At 36.5% G+C, this 19,682-nt stretch overlaps 1 protein-coding gene across 19 annotated transcripts in view; it reads right to left on the minus strand.

Moving 5' to 3' along the window:
• The window catches only part of SORBS2 (sorbin and SH3 domain containing 2), a 205,582-nt gene that overhangs the window by 76,070 nt on the left and 109,830 nt on the right, over nt 1-19,682 (minus strand). For 8 of the 19 annotated variants that reach the window (XM_032869928.1, XM_032869934.1, XM_032869941.1 and 5 more), the window contains exons 3-6: nt 16,876-16,925; nt 11,863-11,955; nt 6,320-6,346; nt 5,953-6,077 (exon numbers count right to left, since the gene is read on the minus strand). In XM_032869928.1, coding sequence (XP_032725819.1) covers nt 5,953-6,077; nt 6,320-6,346; nt 11,863-11,955; nt 16,876-16,885 — 255 coding nt within the window. In that variant the 5' untranslated portion in view covers nt 16,886-16,925. Of the gene's footprint in view, nt 1-4,496; nt 5,137-5,952; nt 6,078-6,319; nt 6,347-11,862; nt 11,956-16,875; nt 16,926-19,682 lie in introns of those variants that run through there. The other 11 variants (XM_032869943.1, XM_032869939.1, XM_032869945.1 and 8 more) reach the window with 6 other exon arrangements.

Below are 19,682 nucleotides of genomic sequence, written 5' to 3' on the forward strand. Positions count from 1 at the left end.
TGCTGTCTTTTCAAAGCTTCTGGCTTAGACCTTCACTTATCTGACATTGAAGAACAATGTGACATTTTTAGCAACAGGATATCTGTTCCCACAGTAACAGAAGAGGAACACACCTCATTTTGTGTTCTCTCTATTCATAACTTTGTAAGAAGAAAACTAAAATGTGTGAAGTTTATAAAGCAGTATGTTATCAAATAAGGAGACAGTTAAAATGCCTAAAAGTAGGTTGCTGCTTTCTTCTTAAATCCATGGCCAGACTTTAATAAAAACAAACAAACAAACAAAGTAAATGAAACTTGTAGGACACTGAAGTTTCCTGTTCACTTCTCAGCGTAGAGAATTTTTGTTTCTAATAGAGCCTATATCAGCCTGACTCACAGAGTGTAACTTATAGCTCCCAGCGTTTAATGAGAGTTCTTGCTAGAATGTGGAATGTAAGTATTTAAAATGAAAAGGTCACCACTGTGAAAGGCCATCACATGGAAAATGGGACTTAAAAATGACATATCAGGGGGCACCTGGGTGGCTCAGTGGGTTAAAGCCTCTGCCTTCGGCTCAGGTCATGATCCCAGGGTCCTGGGAATCTCTGCTCAGTGGGGAGCCTGCTTCCCTTCCTCTCTCTCTGCCTGCCTCTCTGCCTAATTGTGATCTCTGTCTGTCAAATAAATAAACAAATAATATTTAAAAAACCCCGACATATCAGAACAGGCAAGATGCGGAAACAGCTTAGATCGGTAGATGAATGGATAGAGAAAATGTGGTATATAGATGCAGTGGAATGTTATTCGGTCTTAAGAAAGAAAGAAGTCTTGTCACATGGATGAACCTTGAGGACATTGTGCTCCGTGAAATAAGCCAGTCACAGAAGGACAAATATTGAATGATTCCATTTACATGAGGTATCTAAAATGGTCAAACTCGGAGGAGCCAGAGTAGAATGCTGGTTCCCAGGCACAGGGGTGGGGGTGGGAAGAACGGCTGCTGTTCAACAGGTGTAAAGTTTCAGTTATGCCAGATGAATACATTCTGGAGATATGCCCTACCACACTGTGGCTGTACTTAATGATACAGTATTGGACACTTCAAAATTTGTTAAAAGGGTAGATATCATGTTAAATAGTCTTGGTACCAAAAAAAAAAAAGTCAAAACTGCAACAATGTTAGGCCACCTTCTGAAAAAGGGCTGTAGAAGACATTTGGAACAAATTACATATCAGGTGAAATAAAAATGTATTATTGAAAACAATATATTTCCTTTTCCCAATCAGATGCAGAGTTTTGAAAAGGGATATTAATTTATTTTTTATATTTTTTTAAAGATTTTATTTATTTATTTATTTGAGCAAGAAAGCAAGTGAGCGTGAGCAGGGGCGGGGCTGGGGTGAGGTAGAGGGAGAGAGAGAAAATCTCAAGGAGACTCCACACTGGGAACTGAGTTGATCCAAGGCTCAGTCTCAGGAACCTGAGATGATGACCTGGGCCGAAACCAAGAGTAGGACACTTAACCAACTGAGCCATCCGGGTGCCCCAAAAAAGGGTATTATTTAAAAAACAAAAACAAAAACAACTACTACATATGGAGGGATTACTATGTAGCAGGCACTACGCTGAATTCCTTATACACGGTATTTTATTCAAACCTCACTGCGGTGCTATGAGATGAATGCCATTATTATCCCCATTTTACAGATGAAGGACTGAGACTTAGGGATGGGGAATAACTAAATGAAAGGGCTTACAATACTCACACCTTGAAAGGATGTCTTTCCAATTGCTCTTCTCCTACTCTCTCGTAAGCCCCATCTGAGAAAGTCTCTGTCCCCACCACTAAGTCAAGGGTGAGTTAGCAGGGCTCATCATACACCTGCCCCAGCAGTATTTGTGCAGTTAACAGTTCCCTTCTCCATACACTTTCCTGGCTGGGCTTTTAGGACACCACATGGTTCTGGGTTTCTTCCTCCCTTAGCAGACGCTCCTTCTAATCTCCTTTGCTGGCTCCTCTTCTTGCTATGATGATTCTCTTGGGCTCAGTCCTCGGGCTTCCTGTTTTCTCTGTACTCATGCCCTGGTGATCTCGTTCAGTCTCTTGCCTACAAAAACCATCCAGAGCCTGATGGTTTATATCTCCAACCTAGACCCTTCACCAGAATGTCAGACTCCTATTTCGGACTTCATACTTGAACTCTCCATGGGGACATCTAATAGACACCTCAAACTTACCATGTCCCAAATGGAACCTCTGAACTTTCTTCAAACTTGCTCTACCCACAGTTATCCAGTCTCCATGGACAAAGGATGGCAAATTCCATCCTTCTCAGTTGCAATGACTCGACACCTTGGAGTCAATGCCAACTCTTTTCTTGCTCTCATGTCCCACACACAGCCAGTCTGTCAGAAAGTCCTCTTTTCTCCATTTTCAAAATACACCCAGAATCTGATTTCTCACCACCTTCATTGCTTCCATCCTGTTTTGAGCCACCATCATTTGTCACTTAGTTACAAGAGCCACCTGACTGGCTTGCCTACTCTCTTTCTTGCCCCACTATAGTTTGCTCTCAACTGAGCTGCTGGAGTGATTCAATTAGATGATGAGTCCAAGAACAATTGTGGCAGTTCCAAATCTCCCAATGACCTCCATTTTTTATTGAGAATACAAGTTAAAATCCTGCAGTGGCTTGCAGGGATTACTGTCATCTGGCCTCTGTGACCTCTGACTTCACCTCTGCTTACTCTATATCTCATTTTCTCCTTCTTCTTTCCACTGGCTTCCTTCTGGTCCTCAAACACCCCCAGCATACTTCAGCTCGAAAGCCTTGACACTAGATGCTCTCTCTTGCAGGAAAGGGCTTCCCCCTTCAAACTATTCTGTCTTCTCAGTGAGGATTCTTTGACTATCCTAAGTAACATGGACTCTCCTCCCCAGATCCCTGCTAAGCAGTGCTTAGTTATTAACATAATCTCCTTCCGATATAGGTAATCTACTTACGTAAGTTTCTGTTAATGTTTGCCTCTCCTTGGCAAGATTTTAATTATCAATGGTTTCAAATACAGCTCTGTGACTAGAATAGACTCGACACATAGTAGATGACTAATAAATAATTGTTGAGTGAAAAAAAAGTGAGAGGGTCTCAAATCTTAATTTGTGGATCAGCTGATTCTCTGGGGATTACGTAATGAAATCAACTATCACTGGTCAGCATGGATAGTGACAAAACCCACAGAAAAAGGAAATTATCAAACTTGAGTTTTCAAGCATAATAAAATGTTTAGAAGAACCAAACTATGCTAGATGAGTAACCCAAGTTGTTAATGTAATGGTGTTGCTATGACTTCTCCTACCCTTGCTTCTTGGAGGCAGGTGTCCCCAGACACAAGTTTGCTCTCTGACACTGGCAGAACCCTGTCTGTAGTGTCTTGATTTTGCTCCCTACCTCATGAGATTGTGGAAGTTATTAATAAATACAGACAAGTTGTAACAGTACCTGCATATAATAAACTCTTAGTATTTGTTAGTTGCTATTATAATTATTGTTGTCGTATTTTATAGGGGGCTTTCCAAAGATATTACCTTAATTCAAAGAACTTTCTCTAGTGAATTAATTTTGCCTATCACAGTTAGCTGATGGAGATATTTTAGCAGTGGTATGAAATCACCCATTTGTCTTTTTAATCATCTAAGCTTAAGGTTTCTGCTTTACAGGTGGGGTAAGGGATGGAGTTGAACTGAAATCTGTTTATCCTTAAAGCTCATGCTCTTAACACTATGCCATTATGCAGAAATCAAGAAGAACACATTTCTTTTCTAAATGATGAATAAATGTCAGCAGAATGACACTATGAGAGAATTTTACTTACATGGAAATAAAAATGTACTTCCTAACTCTTTGGGTAATTGAAGATTGATGAATATACTTTCTGAAATAAATTTTAAGAAGTGGGAATTGATCAAGGTTCAGTGAAAATGAATACTGAGCTACAAAGAAATAAATAAGCACTGGTTGAATTAAGATACATGTTTCCCGCCAAAATAAATTATAATTGCTAATTATTTTGAGAGACTTGGTATATGTAAATAAAATAAATCTATGTACTCAGAGGTCTGGCATAAAAATATTTCTGTAAAACTTAAAAGTACTTTGAGCACTGAAGTGGTTTGCAGCATCAAGGGTAACCAATCCATCATTGACTTCTAATAAATACTTAGAAGGAAGAAATTTTGGAACATGATTTCTGGATAAAAGATCTGTGTGTATACATGTCTACATACATATACAACATATATTGATATATATTACTGTTTTTTTTAATAAAAGGTACCTAGAAATTTATTGATGAATTTAGTGGGGTTTTAACTAGAAAGATGAGGAAGATGGTTTCTTTCTCCTTTCCCTTCCTGCTTGAAACTACAAAGCATTAGGTTATATAAGAAGCCCAAACCAAAAGAGTTAGGGTCTCTACGGAACACCTGTAAGAAGAGATTGGAAAGTGTAATGTACCACCCGGCAGTCTGAGGACTGGGAGGCCGCAGCAACTGCAGATTTTTGTCTCTCTTGCTGAAGAGGTATCTTTGTAGTCTCTGGAGAAAGCTCAGGTAGCTGTTTGTGGCTTTCAGGATCATGTCCTGAAACAGGATTTATCTGAATGGAAAGAGATGCTGTGTGTATCTCAGGCACTGGGTTAGGGGGTGGTGAGCAAGGCCTTTTGAGAAATGAAGGGACTTCCACAGATTGGGAGAACTGTGGAGTATTAAAGTGGACACTGCTTCCTAGATCCTGGTTATGGATTAGTTTCAATGTAGAAATTCTTCGAGTCTGAGAATCTTGTGTGTAGTCTTCTTGTAGAAATGGAGTGCTGATACCAGCATTTGGTAGGGGACCAGTGCTGGCAGCTGTTGGTAGCGGGTTAGTGATTTTTTGTGTATACGACACAGTTGTGTTAGATTCTTCTGAATATACAATTGTCTGGTTGGAGTCATCATGAGAATACATAGTTCTCTCGAGGTTTTTTGTTAGTAGAGTACTTTGTACAGGAGGGAGTTTGTGTGTTAGTTACTAATTGGTCTAAAATGTCACACTTTTGGTGATTGGTTATCAAAGAGCTACAAGAGCTCTCTTTTCTGGGTGGTGGAAAGGGTGCCTGGGTTGCCAAAAAACATCCGGAGAGAGAAATAATGTTGAAGGAAAAACAGAGAGAAAGTCAAAGTTAGTCATTGTAGAAACTAGTGTCAACCTTAAAGAAAGTAAAGTAATGGCATACCTTCTTCTTATTCTACACATTTTATTGGCTAGATTAAATGATCATTTTCATTCGTTTAGAATGCATTTTAACTTATTATCAATAGTTGCCTTCTGGGAGAAAATAGTCTTTAGAGAGAATACATTAGGAAGTTTGTCTCCATCTATATTCTTGAAAATTATGTTAAAACTGAACACCTGTTCTCTTGGCATATTTTTAGACCTTGATGTATATGCATAGTTTTAGACTTTGAGGTATAGGTACTGTATATTTAGTGACATTGTTTCAATAACATTGTCCACCTTTGGGACACCATTTTGCTAGTATCTCCAACACAGTGTTCTTTTAGTTCATATAATAAACAGTTGCATGACTTATGTTTATTGAATAAATAACATATTGCTGACCTCATAACTTTGAAATCCAAACATCAGCTAACAGCTTTATAAAAATTAGAAAATATGGTTAACAGTATGTTAGAAAGCGATCTACTTTTATGAGCTGAATTAAAAATAAAAACCCACAAAACCTGTTTTGAAACTTAAAATATGTCTTCTATGTTGTAAATATAAGGTTGGCAAGGAGTACAAATACAAAACCAAAACATTAAAGATAAAATATGTATCCAAATATGCACCTGTTATTAGAGAAAAGGTCTAGGGCAGTCTAATAACCACGCTTTCACATAACACCATAGACAAGAGTGTGCAGGATTACCTGAGTTGGTGACTTTTTTTCTTGTAAGTTTGGTCGAACGCTTCTAAAACCTTTTGCTGCAAGAGAGGAATATGTAGCATCTCCGTTCAGTGTCTCTTGATTTCGATCATTGTAAGATCTCCAAGCTTTCATTAAGAGAAAACAAATTGGATACAAAAATATCTATGTTCACTTTTAACATTTTTTAGGGGGTAAAATTTATTTCTATTTCCAAAATTGAAGATTTCTTTTTAGAAATTAAATTTAGTTTAATAGACATAACCGTATATGCAATTGAAGTTTACTATGAGGTCAACAATGTGACTACAGATATGTTAAGAAAAACTCACAACAAATGTAATGATTATTCAGAGTAGCTTTTCTGTACCTGAGTCTGGTGACTGAGAATCACGCCCTAAAAGAAAAAGAAATGTTGACATTAACACTAGGGAAAAAGAAATGAATAATCCAGTAAAGACCATTTGGCAAAAAGCCACATCCACTTTTTTTTTTTTTTTTTTTTTTGGCAAACATTATCTCATTTCTGAGACTCAAAGTAACTCAAATGTACTAAATGGGAGGTTTGTGCATTTATTTTTATTTCCATGAAAGTATCATTCATTAGTAATTATGTAATTGACACATATGACAAGCACTGATTTCTTTCCTTCAATAATATTGCAACCATGTAATTCTATCTTATTTTTGCCCAAGCTGGATGTGTGAATTTTAAAATACCAAATTAAAGGATCAAAAGGAATCTAGTTTGTAAGCAGTGATGATTTTCTCCAAGCATTAAATCAACACCAGGTACCTAGCTTCTAGTGCTGCTCCTGTGTTACTGACCATACTCAACTCCTGTATTGGATAGCAATCGATTTTTTGTAGCTTGCAATTCATTTTTGTACTTTAAGAAAGTGTACTTGTTTCTACCATATTATGTGATATTTTCAAATCTTTCTCTACTTTAGACTTTGAATTTTCTCCTTATCCCCATTTTAAAGTCATTTTGTATTCAAATGTGAAAGAGTTATTACAGTATATTCCATTGTCTTGCAGTAAGCTGTGGAAAATGAGTTCCGGTATTAATAAATTGCTTTTGATAATACAGTTGGAAAGAGGCTCAATGACTGTCGGTTTTATTCAAATTATACATTCAAGAATCTTCCGTAACTTATGCACACTTGAGGTAATCCGTTGGCATTGTTTGGCTCTTTATTACCACATGGTCAACCTCACATAGAAATATAAAGCCTGACATTTAGAAAGGACCTTGAGGGGTCATCCAGCCTGATCTGTCCAATCCTGAACTCCTCCCGCAGGATCCCTGAGACCATGATTAAACTGCTGTATTTCAATGCCTAATAGAACAGGAATGTTACATGTGAAAGAACTCGTCCTTTTCTTTCTAATATTTTGAAATCTAAACACATGAATTTGGAGTGATAAAAATGAGTTGAGAAGTGAGTTTGATTTTTAGATTAAATATTTGATATTCTTTCCAAATCAAAGGAAGAAAAAGAAATGTGAATTAGCACAGAGTACATTACCATGTCTCCAGCTCAGGTGAGTTAGAGAACACTATTAAATCTTCATCCTTTATGATAATAGCTAATTTAACAAAATTTATCTCCAATGAATTCAAAATCAGAGTAATAAAATGGGTACTGCAAAGTAAAAAATAGCTTTCAAGAGTTATATGTGGAATGCTTACTGGACTCTAAGATTTAATGGAAGCAGAAGTGATGGAAATTCTCTATCACTTAAATAATGATGAGGACTTCATAAAGAAGACAAAAAGGGTAGCAATACAATCGTTAGAATTCTGCTTTGGAGCACCCAGGGAGAGCGATGTCCTGACCACCTGCACATCACATAGTGTTTGTGGACAAGGAACACGTTTTGGAACTTGAGGGAAAGGCACTGAAAAGAGAAGAAGCATGAATTATTGTTGTTTATATTATAATTATTTGCTTAAGAATAGGGAGTTTATTTCACTCTTAGTTTGATAAACTGAGCTCATAAAGAAGGGTGTGTGGGTATGTGCTGGGCACGGAAGGGGTACAGATGTGGTGTAGTGGGGGAAGGTATATTGACTGAGCAGATTTGAAGGACACTTGAAATAAACTCCCTTTAATTGACAGTTTGTAGAGGGGGCAGTTCTGTTTCTTCTTACTGGTGACCATACAGGAGATTATGAAAACTACAGTGGGGTAAACATTAAGTGTGAGACTCAGAGGACAGTCACTCTGAGCTCCACCAGAAACTTCTCTCTCCCCCTGTACTGGGCCCAGGAATTCCAAATGAAACTGTACCTCTGCTACAGGAAATATGAGATATTAAGAATGGTGATCTTTTAAAACTATACTCAAATTAAAAAATAATAACATAGGTGAACTCTACTGAGCCCTGATTAACATGGTAGACACAAGTGTGTAGAATTATGAGCAAGGAGAAGGGAAAAAAACAGCCATGGATGAAAACTTCAGAATGAATCTGTATTTTAATGAGTCTTAATGATTAAAGTCTACCTTTAAGTGGGTGGTCTCTTAAGGATACTCACATGTACAATGTTTGTGTTTTTAACATAAACCAGTTATATTCAATTTAACCAATACATTTATATATTTATATAATTTTTTTACATATATGAACATAATATATAAATATATATAACATATTTATATATTTAATATGCCCAATCCTGATTTGCTATTTTATTATAATTCTTCAGAGGCCCTGAAAGATAAATACCATCCCACATGAATACTATTCACCATAGGCTTGCTTTTATTTAATTTCTGCCAAGAAAGCTTAGGAAGGGAGGACAAGTGTGGCTTGGAGCAGGTGACAGAAAGCATCCTGGAACCATGTCAAGTAAAGAGAACATTGGTTCAAAATAAAACAAAACAGATCTAGCATGTAAACGATTTGGCAGATTCATGGTGAAAATGGTTTTGCCCAGTATCTTGTTCACTCGTGAAAATTCTAGGGATCAGAGGCTTTGATTTCTGGTATTCCTTATCTGATGGTCATTGCTTCTCTGAAAATTCAAGAATGAATAAATGGGACAGATTTATCATTCCCTGGCTATTTTGCATTAAAAACTATAAGCGGTCTTCACTGATACAATGAATGTACCCCATGTCCAGACAGAAGGTGGTGGACACTTGTCACAGAAGTTGGCAAAGTATTCCTGACTCAGTCTGGGGATGGGGCTGGAGGCCCTCAAAGGTCCTTTCTGATTTTATGATTCCAACATTATGATTTTTACGTAGCTGTGTTGGTGGTACCTGTTACACTGGAATCTTTACTCTGAGGTTTTATTTAAATTCCTCTTAACTGGTATGCTATATTACACATTATAAACTATACTTTTCTTGGAAATTATGATGATTTTAATGCTTATAGCTCCTTTCTTTAGAGAGCTCAAATGCTTTGCAAAAATTAATTAAACATATTAATTCAACTAATTGAATGCCTACTGTGTTTCCAAGTACTGGGATAAGACATTTTACTTATTTTCTTCATTTACTCTTATTGAATTATGACAAATCTTTGTGAGTTTGGGAAATGATTAAGTTCTCAGAGAGGTAGGAAAATGACAAATAATTCTTTTTTAAAGAAAGGAAACTTGAGGTACAAACAGATGACATTTCCCAAGGCCATGTATAAAACACATGGGTGGTGTTGGCCGGACTCAGTCACCATAGTGTACCACCAAATCAGTGTTATTTTAGACTGACAAGCGTTTTGGTAAAATAAAATGGTCACCATAGTCAGTGCTGTGGTTCTAGCTTAGGTTGAAAACATCAGGGTATGCTATGAATTGTCCATTGGGACTTTACTTCTAAAGGGTTGACCAAGACACACTGGTTTAAGGGATAAATAATTAATGACTCATCCTGACTTTGTGACCCGAGGGTGGATGGAGGGAAGCTGAGAATACTTTGTGGAGGTGGTCTTTTGCTTAAAGGCTGTTTTATTTTAATAATATCTGATGTAGTAAATATTTACTAATTCCCCTTTGATTCACAAAAAGACACTGTGTCAAATAAGTTCTTGTGAAGGCTACCACATACTATAAGAGACATAAAGAGGCAGAAAATATAATTTTCTTCAAAATGTAATTAAAACTTCCTTGCAAAGGGAATCATATCTCATGTGTCTAATTAATACAAAAGAGATCCATTTCTCATGTAACAAAAAACAAAGTTCAAGGGACTTCATTCTCTAGAGATCTTACTCTTAGTGATACAAAAGTTTAAATCGTCCAGAGCCATTACCTACTTTTACTACTGAAGATTATTTCATGTTCCTAAAGTATTAAATCTTTTCTGTTATTTTGATTCTGAAGCATTAAAATTTTTCCACTACGTTGAGTGAAATGAAATTGATATTCTAGTTTTGACTCTACAGAATGGCAATCTCTATTTCAATCTACTGTTATTTCTTTCGTGGTTACTTTTGTAAATCATAACAAGTTGGCATTGTTGAAATAGTGCCACGTTCCCAAACGGGACACGCAAAGGGGTCCACATCCGAGTAGCTTGGGACAGAATTTTACTTGGTTGAAATGTCAATGATATTTGTGGTTTGGCATTCCAGTTACCTGCTGGCCCTAGAATTCTATTTATTTATTTAATCTGTTTGTTTGTTTGTTTTCTTTTTCCTTCATTCCCATTTCCCTCAGGTATCCACATTTGGGTTTTTCTAACATTTTCCCATGGGCATACACACACGAGCAAACATATAGAGAGATTTTTCTTAACCAAAATGATATCATACTATACACATTGCAATGTAATTTGTTTTTTAAAATGCACTGTATTATGGAACCACCTGGACTGGTATTTAAACATCTGTGAACTGGAGGTGGTGGTGAGTAAGGGTGGGAATTCTACACATGAAAGCCTGTTTTTTTCCTCAACATGGCTGCCTGGGATCAGAGGGGCTCTAACCACGGACATCTTCAGTATTAACTACTAAATTTATGTGTGTAAAAGACACTGCTAGGCACAGTGTGGATTAAAATTATTTAAACACTATCTCTCTCCAACTTTTCCCAAACCCACAAATATTATAAAGAAAAAACAAGGAAACACCCACTAACCAACCAGCCAACCAACCAGTCACGAGAAGGTATGGCCCTTTTTCAGTTTGTGGGGGTTGCTGGGTTTACTTTGATCCTTCGTATCAGTAACCCCTCTCAGTGCAGACTGTACCCACCGCGTAAGTCATAAAGAGACACACCTCAGGGGAGGCGGAAAGGTCACACTCCCAACTACTTTCTGCAGATTTATCTATATCTGTGGGTAGCACTCCTCCTTACTGGACCAAGATGTTTAAAAATTTACATTAGAAGGGTCTTTGCAGATTGGATTAAAGGATGTTTTAAGGTCTTTTTCAAAACTAATATTTGATCCCATTTTTTTGTGTGACCCTTGGCGAAGAAATGAATTAGTAACAATTCACTTTCTTGCAAATCCCTTTTCCTGCCCATCCCCCCAACCCCGTGGATCCCCACCGCACCCCCCAGCAGTTTTTAGGTAAAAAATAACTAAAGCACCTGTGATTTATCTTAACTAAATATTCTATTACTTTAACTCATGAGAGAAAAAAAAAAACCACTTAAATAGTTATTAACACTTGTAGTTGTTCCTCAACACATTTTTGGCAGGTGACTGTTGTTTTTAATTAGTTTTTAAACAATTTTTAAAAATAAGATATCAGTTTCCTTTGGCTTTCTATTTTTAGAACAAAAACAGAAAGGATAGGAGCTATTCTTGAGACAAGAAAAATAAGAACTGGTCAGGCATTAGAAAGGTATTTACAGCCGCTTTCATCATCCCAAGGAGATAACTCTGGAAAGAGAGAAAGGTCAGATTAAGCCATTCGATGGTGACATTCTGTGAGTTAGTGATATTATACCTGCAGTCAATAGGTTTGGAGAACTCTGAACTCTCTTCACAGATGTTATTGTAACAGACATGGCAGCACGTTTGCGAGCACACCCACCGCTATCTGAAAGCAAAAAAATGACACAGCAGAGGCCACAGCAAAGGAGAAGCACATGCACGGTCATGCATTTCAAGTGGAAGGTGCCAGACATCCAGGAGGAAGACGGACAGTCAGGATTAGTAACCATGGAAGACATCTGAAAATTTCACACCCGCCCCAAACTAAAACAAACAGAATGGAGCAGAAAACCAGGGGTCTGTCTTACAAATAGACACTTGTATTTTATACTTAAGATGTTATAGGTTTTCTTTAATGAAAACACAAATATAGAACTCAGATTTGGTTATACCATTGAAATTCGTTTAATATTAAATTTATAAGTGGTGCGAGTAGCTTTTAGGGTTAGGGACAACCTGTCTTGACTCAGTGTTGCGAGCTATGGGGTAACATATTTTTTATCCATCATTTGGGTTTTACTGTATTTTAACTACTTATGATTCCTAAAGGTAGCTGAAATCACTTTTTTTAAAAAAAGATTTAATTTATTTATTTGAGAGAGAGAGGTCACAAGTAGGCAGAGAGGCTGGCAGAGAGAGGGAGAAGCAGGCTCCCTGCTGAGCAGAGAGCCCGATGCGGGGCTCGATCCCAGGACCCTGGGGATCATGACCTGAGCTGAAGGCAGAGGCTTAACCCACTGAGCCACGCAGGCGCCCCTGAAATCACTTCTTGAAGTAAAAGTTATTAACCTACACAGCATGGTATATTTGATATATAGGATTCATAAAGAAACATCTATTATTACAGAAATTCTCCATTTTCTCATAGTTATTATTGTTATGGAAATAATTAGCCTATTTGGAATCAAAGGTAATATTGATATATACAGTATCGAAAGGACCAATGTTTAAAAAATTATATTGTTTTTATACTTTGAAATACTATGTATGTAAGGATCTATATACTTAAACTTTATGCAAATCGCAATGTGAAATAAAATAAGTGAAAAGGCATCAGCTATGTCAATGTGATGTGAGAAGTTTAGTCTTCTAAAATTAGAAGGTTCATGTTCTATTTATGAACAGATTCCAATTTCATTCCCACATTCCTTTGTATATGGAATGTGCAATAAATAGTTTTGCTCATTCCCTCAGAATGAAAACAACTGAAATTGAATTCTTTTTGAAAGTCAGAACAAGAAAAACAAATAATAGAACCACCAATATGATAACATGATCATTATATATTGCCACGTGGTATTCTCATTTTGCCCCTTTTTCTTTATTTCTGAAAGGAAAGTAACCACTTTGTTTACTGGAAGTGAGGGAATTTAAGAGTGCATGGAGGTGCGATTTGAATTAATTATTGGTCAAATCACAAGCAGTAAGGTCAGTAGAACTTAAAACTGGTAGAGTGATTCTGGTATCAGAATATAATTTCTTAAATATGTGTTTAACAGTTTCCTAATGAGGACAATAACGAATACAGAAAAATGATTTGAAGCAACAGACGTGAAGTCAAATAAATCAAAGATCAAGCGCAGAAAGGCAGAAATGGTAGAAACATACAATACTAAAGATATCTTCATGAGAGGCACCAACAGGATTTTATCAAACTGCAAAAACAAAAAAAATAGCTACAAGGGAGGAGTGTTGCAGATAAAGGTGATGTCAGTAAAGATGTGGATAGCAGCTATCAATGGTCTAAGAGGACTGGGTAGTCAAGGCTGTTGAAAGTGGAAACTGGCCTCTAAGAAATTTTATTTTCTAGTTCTTTTAACTCCGAACATCTGAAAACCAGCAGGAATGAGGAAGAAACATTCCACAATGAGGAGATTCAGAGTCACTGGGTAAACACATTCTTCCAAAATTGCACGGAGGCACCCTGGGCCCCATCAGGAGATTCACAAGGGTTTGGGAAGGCTGTTTTATGTCCTTGACAAGAACACAGTAATACCTATCAGACGCTGTGTGAACCACTAGCCTGAGCTAGTTCCCATTTTCAGTGTAATAGATTGTATTGTCTTCCTTGACATGATATCACATCTTTGAAAAGCTGGGTTTGGGTGACCACTGTGGCAAAGAGCGAAGTACCCTCTGAAAATAATGTTGGACCAGTAGGAGAGAGGGGCAAGGTATGCTCAAATTCCATGATCTGAGCTGTTTTGGTATGTCCAACAGACAAACACATCCTGTTAGTAGGTAACTATGGTTATAAAGAATAAAATAAAATGATTGTTTTTTTATTAGAGTATATTATTATTTTTCAAATTCCTTCTCAGTTGGTAGAACATAAGTACTTATTAAGTTGTCTGCCCCTACTAATTAATAAATAGAACAGTTAGGTATTTCTTTTGGCTTGAGAGTATGGCTAAAAATTACTAAGATATCTTGGCTCTGTAAAACGAGAAAGGGTAGGAATCTCTGTGTTAAACAATTTCTGTATTCTAAGCCATTCTCAGACCTACATAAAATGAATGTGGCATCATTTTTTATTAACAGTTTAATACAGAGCTCCCCTCGAAAAGTTGAGACGTTTATGAAATTGATAGGAGAGAGCAATCTATTCTATTCGGTTTCTACTGACTTATGTGTTGATAATTTCTGCTATCCCTTGAAGGTACATTTTTTTTTAAGATCTCAAAATGAGGATACTGTATTGCACACTGGAGGTCATTCTAAAGAATCATGATGCTGTTCTCACCTTCACACTCATCCCCAGCCTGCAAAGTGGTCCACTTTTGCATCCCGCTGTAGGCCTCCTAGGAGCCGTTTCCAACTGCTGGGAAACACTCATGGGTAAATCACACACTATGCATTATTTGATGCCTTTCTCTCCTTCCTTTCATTAAGAGCCAAGATTTTCCTTAGAAAACAATGGTTCACAAATTCTAAGAGTGGAAATACAGCATGTTTTGTATATTTCTATGCATTGTTTAGGTATTTTTATATGAAAAATGAATTCCATTTCTTTGGCTCTTCTATAATGCATTTGACTAAAAATGAAAAAGCTAACTTAATATTTTTTCAAAACCTTTTAGTGACTGATGCATGGACATTGAAATGGTAATATATCTCTTCACTGATTGATAAGTAGATAACCAAGACCAATTTTATGTACAGATATTTAGGAACTAATTTTTACTTCATTTTGTAGATAGAGCAGCAATGCTTTCTTCAACTTCCTACAGCAATATTTATATGTATATATTTTAAAGTGGTATGTTTTTATAGCAATATTATAGTGTTACTTTGGAGTTTTAAACAAAAGGTTCCAGTCACTTCTAATTGACTTTGTATGCATATGTTTGAATATCATATTTTATATACATATACGTGTGTAAATTCACCCAGATAAGCAAAATAACTATGCAAATTCTCATTCCATATCGAGCTGAGCTTACTTCTTTTAATGAGAGCATGTTTTCGAGAATTACATTCATGCTGCTGGAACAGTAATTTGGCTCAAGTATCACAGGGACCTAAGCAAATGTACAAATTTCCTTTTGCCTACTTTGCTATTAGAGATTGCATTCTATGACAAGGAAGATTAATTATTGAATGCATTGTAATGAATACAGCATATTTCGTATAATCACATATTATACCTGTCATTAACAGCATTATAATATAAAGGCAAATCAGCGCTCCACAAAATGAAGGATCCTGGGAAGTTAGCCTGAGCATACATCTGTGGGAAGATGCCTGAGAACAATCAGCAAATGTAATTTTCTGCTGTGGTCATTCTGCTGGAGTGACTTTACACCATGACTTCTCCTGTTCACCTGTTCCTCTCTATTATTCTTTTTGCTTTCTTCAATCCCTTTGCCTACTAGTATTTCTGCTTTCATTTCCAGTGTCTACCTGCCACATTTCCAATTGTCCCAGTGCCTTTACTTGGTCTGTTTTTAGGGCTATCATTTCTCTTGATTTCTAAGCCTTCCTTATATATTTTATTATGTCCAATATCCTCATCTTGCCTGTGGCTCTCCACATTTATAACTGCATTTTCGGGGCCAGCTGATGTCAAGTGCTGTAGGTTTTTGCTAAGGGACAGCCACAGACTCATGGACAAAGACAAGTGACTATGTGTCTACACTTGATCTAGGGATTACGTATATTGGTTCCCACCAATGATTGTTAACCCTCCCTTAGGGCATTTTGCTAATAATAAGCAACAGCATAAAGGCAGGCAGCTTGGTGTGAGAAAAGGTCTTGAACTACCTTTTCTCCTTTGCATTGGAGTTAATTGGCTGAAACAACTTTCCAGTGATCACTCGTGGACAGGAAATAGCATTTCTTAGAACATAGGTTTCAGAATTTCAGTGGGAAAGTTATTTTACAGAATTACTTGATAGAGAATATAACAATTAGAGGGAGGAAAGCTGAAAATATGTTAAAATATTTCTACTATGGAAAAAAATTTATATGTACCTAGCATGTGTCCCAAACACTATTACAATTAATTGTATATAATACAGAGTTCAGAGACCTCAATGTTGTTAAAGGTAGTTGGGGACACTGTTTTCATTCATAAAATATAATGCTTATGACTTTATGTGTATCATGTCTAGATTAATGAAGCTGATCTCACATGAAGCTTTGGTACTCTATCTGTTAACATTGTTAACATAAAGTGTTTATAGAAAGGGGAATTTTAAATATTTTCCACTAGAGCAATTTGCCTATGAATTTAGCCTATTTTAAGTGAGAAATTTCAAATGTATGCATCAAATGACATGCTACTTTTTCCTGGGGCATGTAGGAGTTAATTTCAAGATATGGTAATGGAAAAAGGGAGTAAGAGAAGATAGCAAAACAGAAAATTCTACATTTGATAGCCATAGGACTGAAGTACAAAGACAAAGAAATTAAGTAATGAACTTAGACTAATCAGATCAGCAGAGTACCAAACTTAATGATTTAGGGCCAAGATGATTTTTAAAGAGGAAGTCTAAAGAGTTTAAAACTAACAGAGACAGCATACCTGTATTCATTTTGACCTTGGAGGGTTTGCTATTAAAGTCTTCAGTTTTCCTGTAGAAAAAAAATGATGCATTAATCTGTTCACTATGTGTGGGAACAAAATATCATGAAAGAGTGTTTTTGTCTTGTTTCTGGTGTACCTGTGAGTTAATATCACATTATCATTAGTCTTATTTTAAATCAGGGTTTAATAAGGGGGGCAAAATTTATAATTGTATTCAAGTTAAACTTCAGTCATTATTGGTTCATGATCATAAACATAAACATAGGTTTTTGTTTAATGGTGACCACTCACGGATGTCGAGGGGAATTTTGTTAAAAGTTAAATTTCTTTCACATTTATACTAACAGTTTTGTTTTCTAAGCCTGAAGGGGTCAATTGGTTGGTATGTGTCCTCTTTTGAAAGGTAGTCTGGCACTTTGAAGTCATTACCTTATATTATTCAATTTGTAACATTATTTAATTTATTTTATTTGAGATCATGATCTTACATTATTCAATATATTACTGAATCAATGTATTGAACATATTTTTTGAGCGAACAGTCAAGGAAGATGAGATTCACCTATTTTTTTTCTTAAGATGCAGGAAATAGTTACTACAAAATCCATTTCTGATTCGGGATTAGATACAGTGTTTTTTCCCAATGAAGTGTTTGATGTATAACAATTGAGATTAATTCATTAGAAATGGTTGGTGGAATGTGGCTTGATGTAGAAAAAAGTTTTAAGATATTGTGTATTATTTGATGATATCTGAGATGACTTAGTTCTTTCCCTGGCATATTGTCTTAGGTCATTTTTAGAGTTTCTTACTTATCCACACACTAAGACCAAAGGGGAGGGACATGCTGTCATAGGAAGAAGCAGTTCTTTAAGAATGAGAGCTCTGAAAGAGATGTTTCACCCCAACCACTCTGCCTTTGCTTCTGAATAGGACCTGTGCTTAAATGTACATGAACTTCTCTAGCCCCACACTTTCCTTTTCCATGTATATTAGCACTCTAACATCTGATAATTTAAAATATTTATACATTTATGGTTAAGTGGGGATAAGGTTGAAATGAAAAAATCTGTCATGATCTGCCCGAAAGACTTTTGATAAATATATTTCCCTTCAGTCTCTAGAAAGTGCACCCAAAGAGCTCCCTGACCTTCTTGTCTTTGCCAGAGTTCTTGCCCTCTCGTCCTTTCTATTTCTCCGGTCCTCGTGTGGTCAGCTTTATTCATTATCCATCATTTCCTTTCAATATGGCAATCCAAGATCACCTCTTATAGAAAGAAAGCCCGGTTTTGTTCATCACTACTGTGACGTTTTAATGATAAAGTGTGAACACCTGCTAAGTACAACGATACCTATCTTCTCTCCCAGGGTTGGCGAGCAATGGAGAAATATAATAGCATGGGTGGGGGGGAACCCACTTAAATGACAGGAGACATAATTATGAACCAAGAGGCAAAGGATTTCTTTTTAATGACAGATTAAATTCCTAACACCTTGGTGTTCAATCAACACTAAAGCAGTGAAGATAGAGAATGGATAAAATCACAGCAATGATAGTCACTCCAATTAATTTTTTAGAGCTATAAGCTGACAACATTACAGATGATAGCTTTGTTATGTAGTGTTTTGTGTCACCTCATTGCGTTGTGTCACATTCTTGCCTGGAGAGGCCGTCTCTTATACTGAGGTACTAAACGTTACTGTGAATTTTACAGTAAAATCTCACAGGCCAATTGACTTCCTTTTTCCTTTCTTCTTTCTTTCTTTTTTTCCTTCTTTCTTTCTTTCTAAGATTTTACTTATTTGTCAGAGAGAGAGAGTGCACAAGCACGGGGAACAGCAGGCAGAGGGAACCATCCAGGAGTCCCGAGGGCAACTGACTTTCAAAAAAGTGAATGAAGGAAAGTTTATTAGGATGAATTTTATCTCTGATTTTTCAGTGCATACAAATAAGGGGCACATGATCCCCCCGCCCCCCAAAACACAGAAAAATGTAGCAACTCATGGGGAAACTCTCCTTGGAAGCCTTAACATGGCCTGTATCGAAGAAGTGAAGTCAGGGAAGAAGGCCGTGGTCAGTCCAGGAGCCTTGAGAAAGCTCCATCAAACATATTTATTTTAATCTCTCGGTAGCAAAACTCTTAATATGTTAACCTTAAATGGATAAAATAAATAGAAAAGCAAAGCCTCAGGGGATGTCTGTGACCAAGTCTGAGGCAACTGCTAAAACAAGAAGGAATAAACAGTCTCAAGAAAATGAGGACTGGAAGAACATTTCCCAAATTTTACGTTATCACTCCGTTTCAGAACACGTTTTGCTTAAAACTGTCCTAAGTTTTAAAGCTAAATGACAAAGATCCCATTTGCCTTGGAATAATGCTGATTGTTAAAGAAAACATCGAACAGAAGGAAGGTCAACTCTCAGAATACAGAACCTGCTAATACAAAATCACACTTTTTAAACTAGGCTAGAGACCTAATTGTCAACATTTATTGTTTGAATTCAAATGCAGATATTTACAAAACATCTGCCACTCAAAAAGGAAAATAAAATTAACAAGAACAAAGAAAGGCGCCAGAGGTCCTTGGGCTTTTCATCTTTAAAGTGATGCATCCTGTTACTTATAAATGTAATTGGTGAGGTTTTTAAGCTTCTCATTGTTTTAGATGTCAGAACGTGAAATGACTAACTTCCTAATCAGGCAAGACATTTTCCAAGTTGTTAAAAGAAGGGCCAGGGTGATTAAGCTTTCCAGAAGAACCTAAAACCGAAAGTCTTGGATGAGTCACAAAAATGTGTGGTT

Source organism: Lontra canadensis, unplaced genomic scaffold (assembly GCF_010015895.1).
Source record: "Lontra canadensis isolate GAN:19392208 unplaced genomic scaffold, GSC_riverotter_1.0 scaffold39, whole genome shotgun sequence".
Lineage (NCBI taxonomy): Eukaryota > Metazoa > Chordata > Mammalia > Carnivora > Mustelidae > Lontra > Lontra canadensis.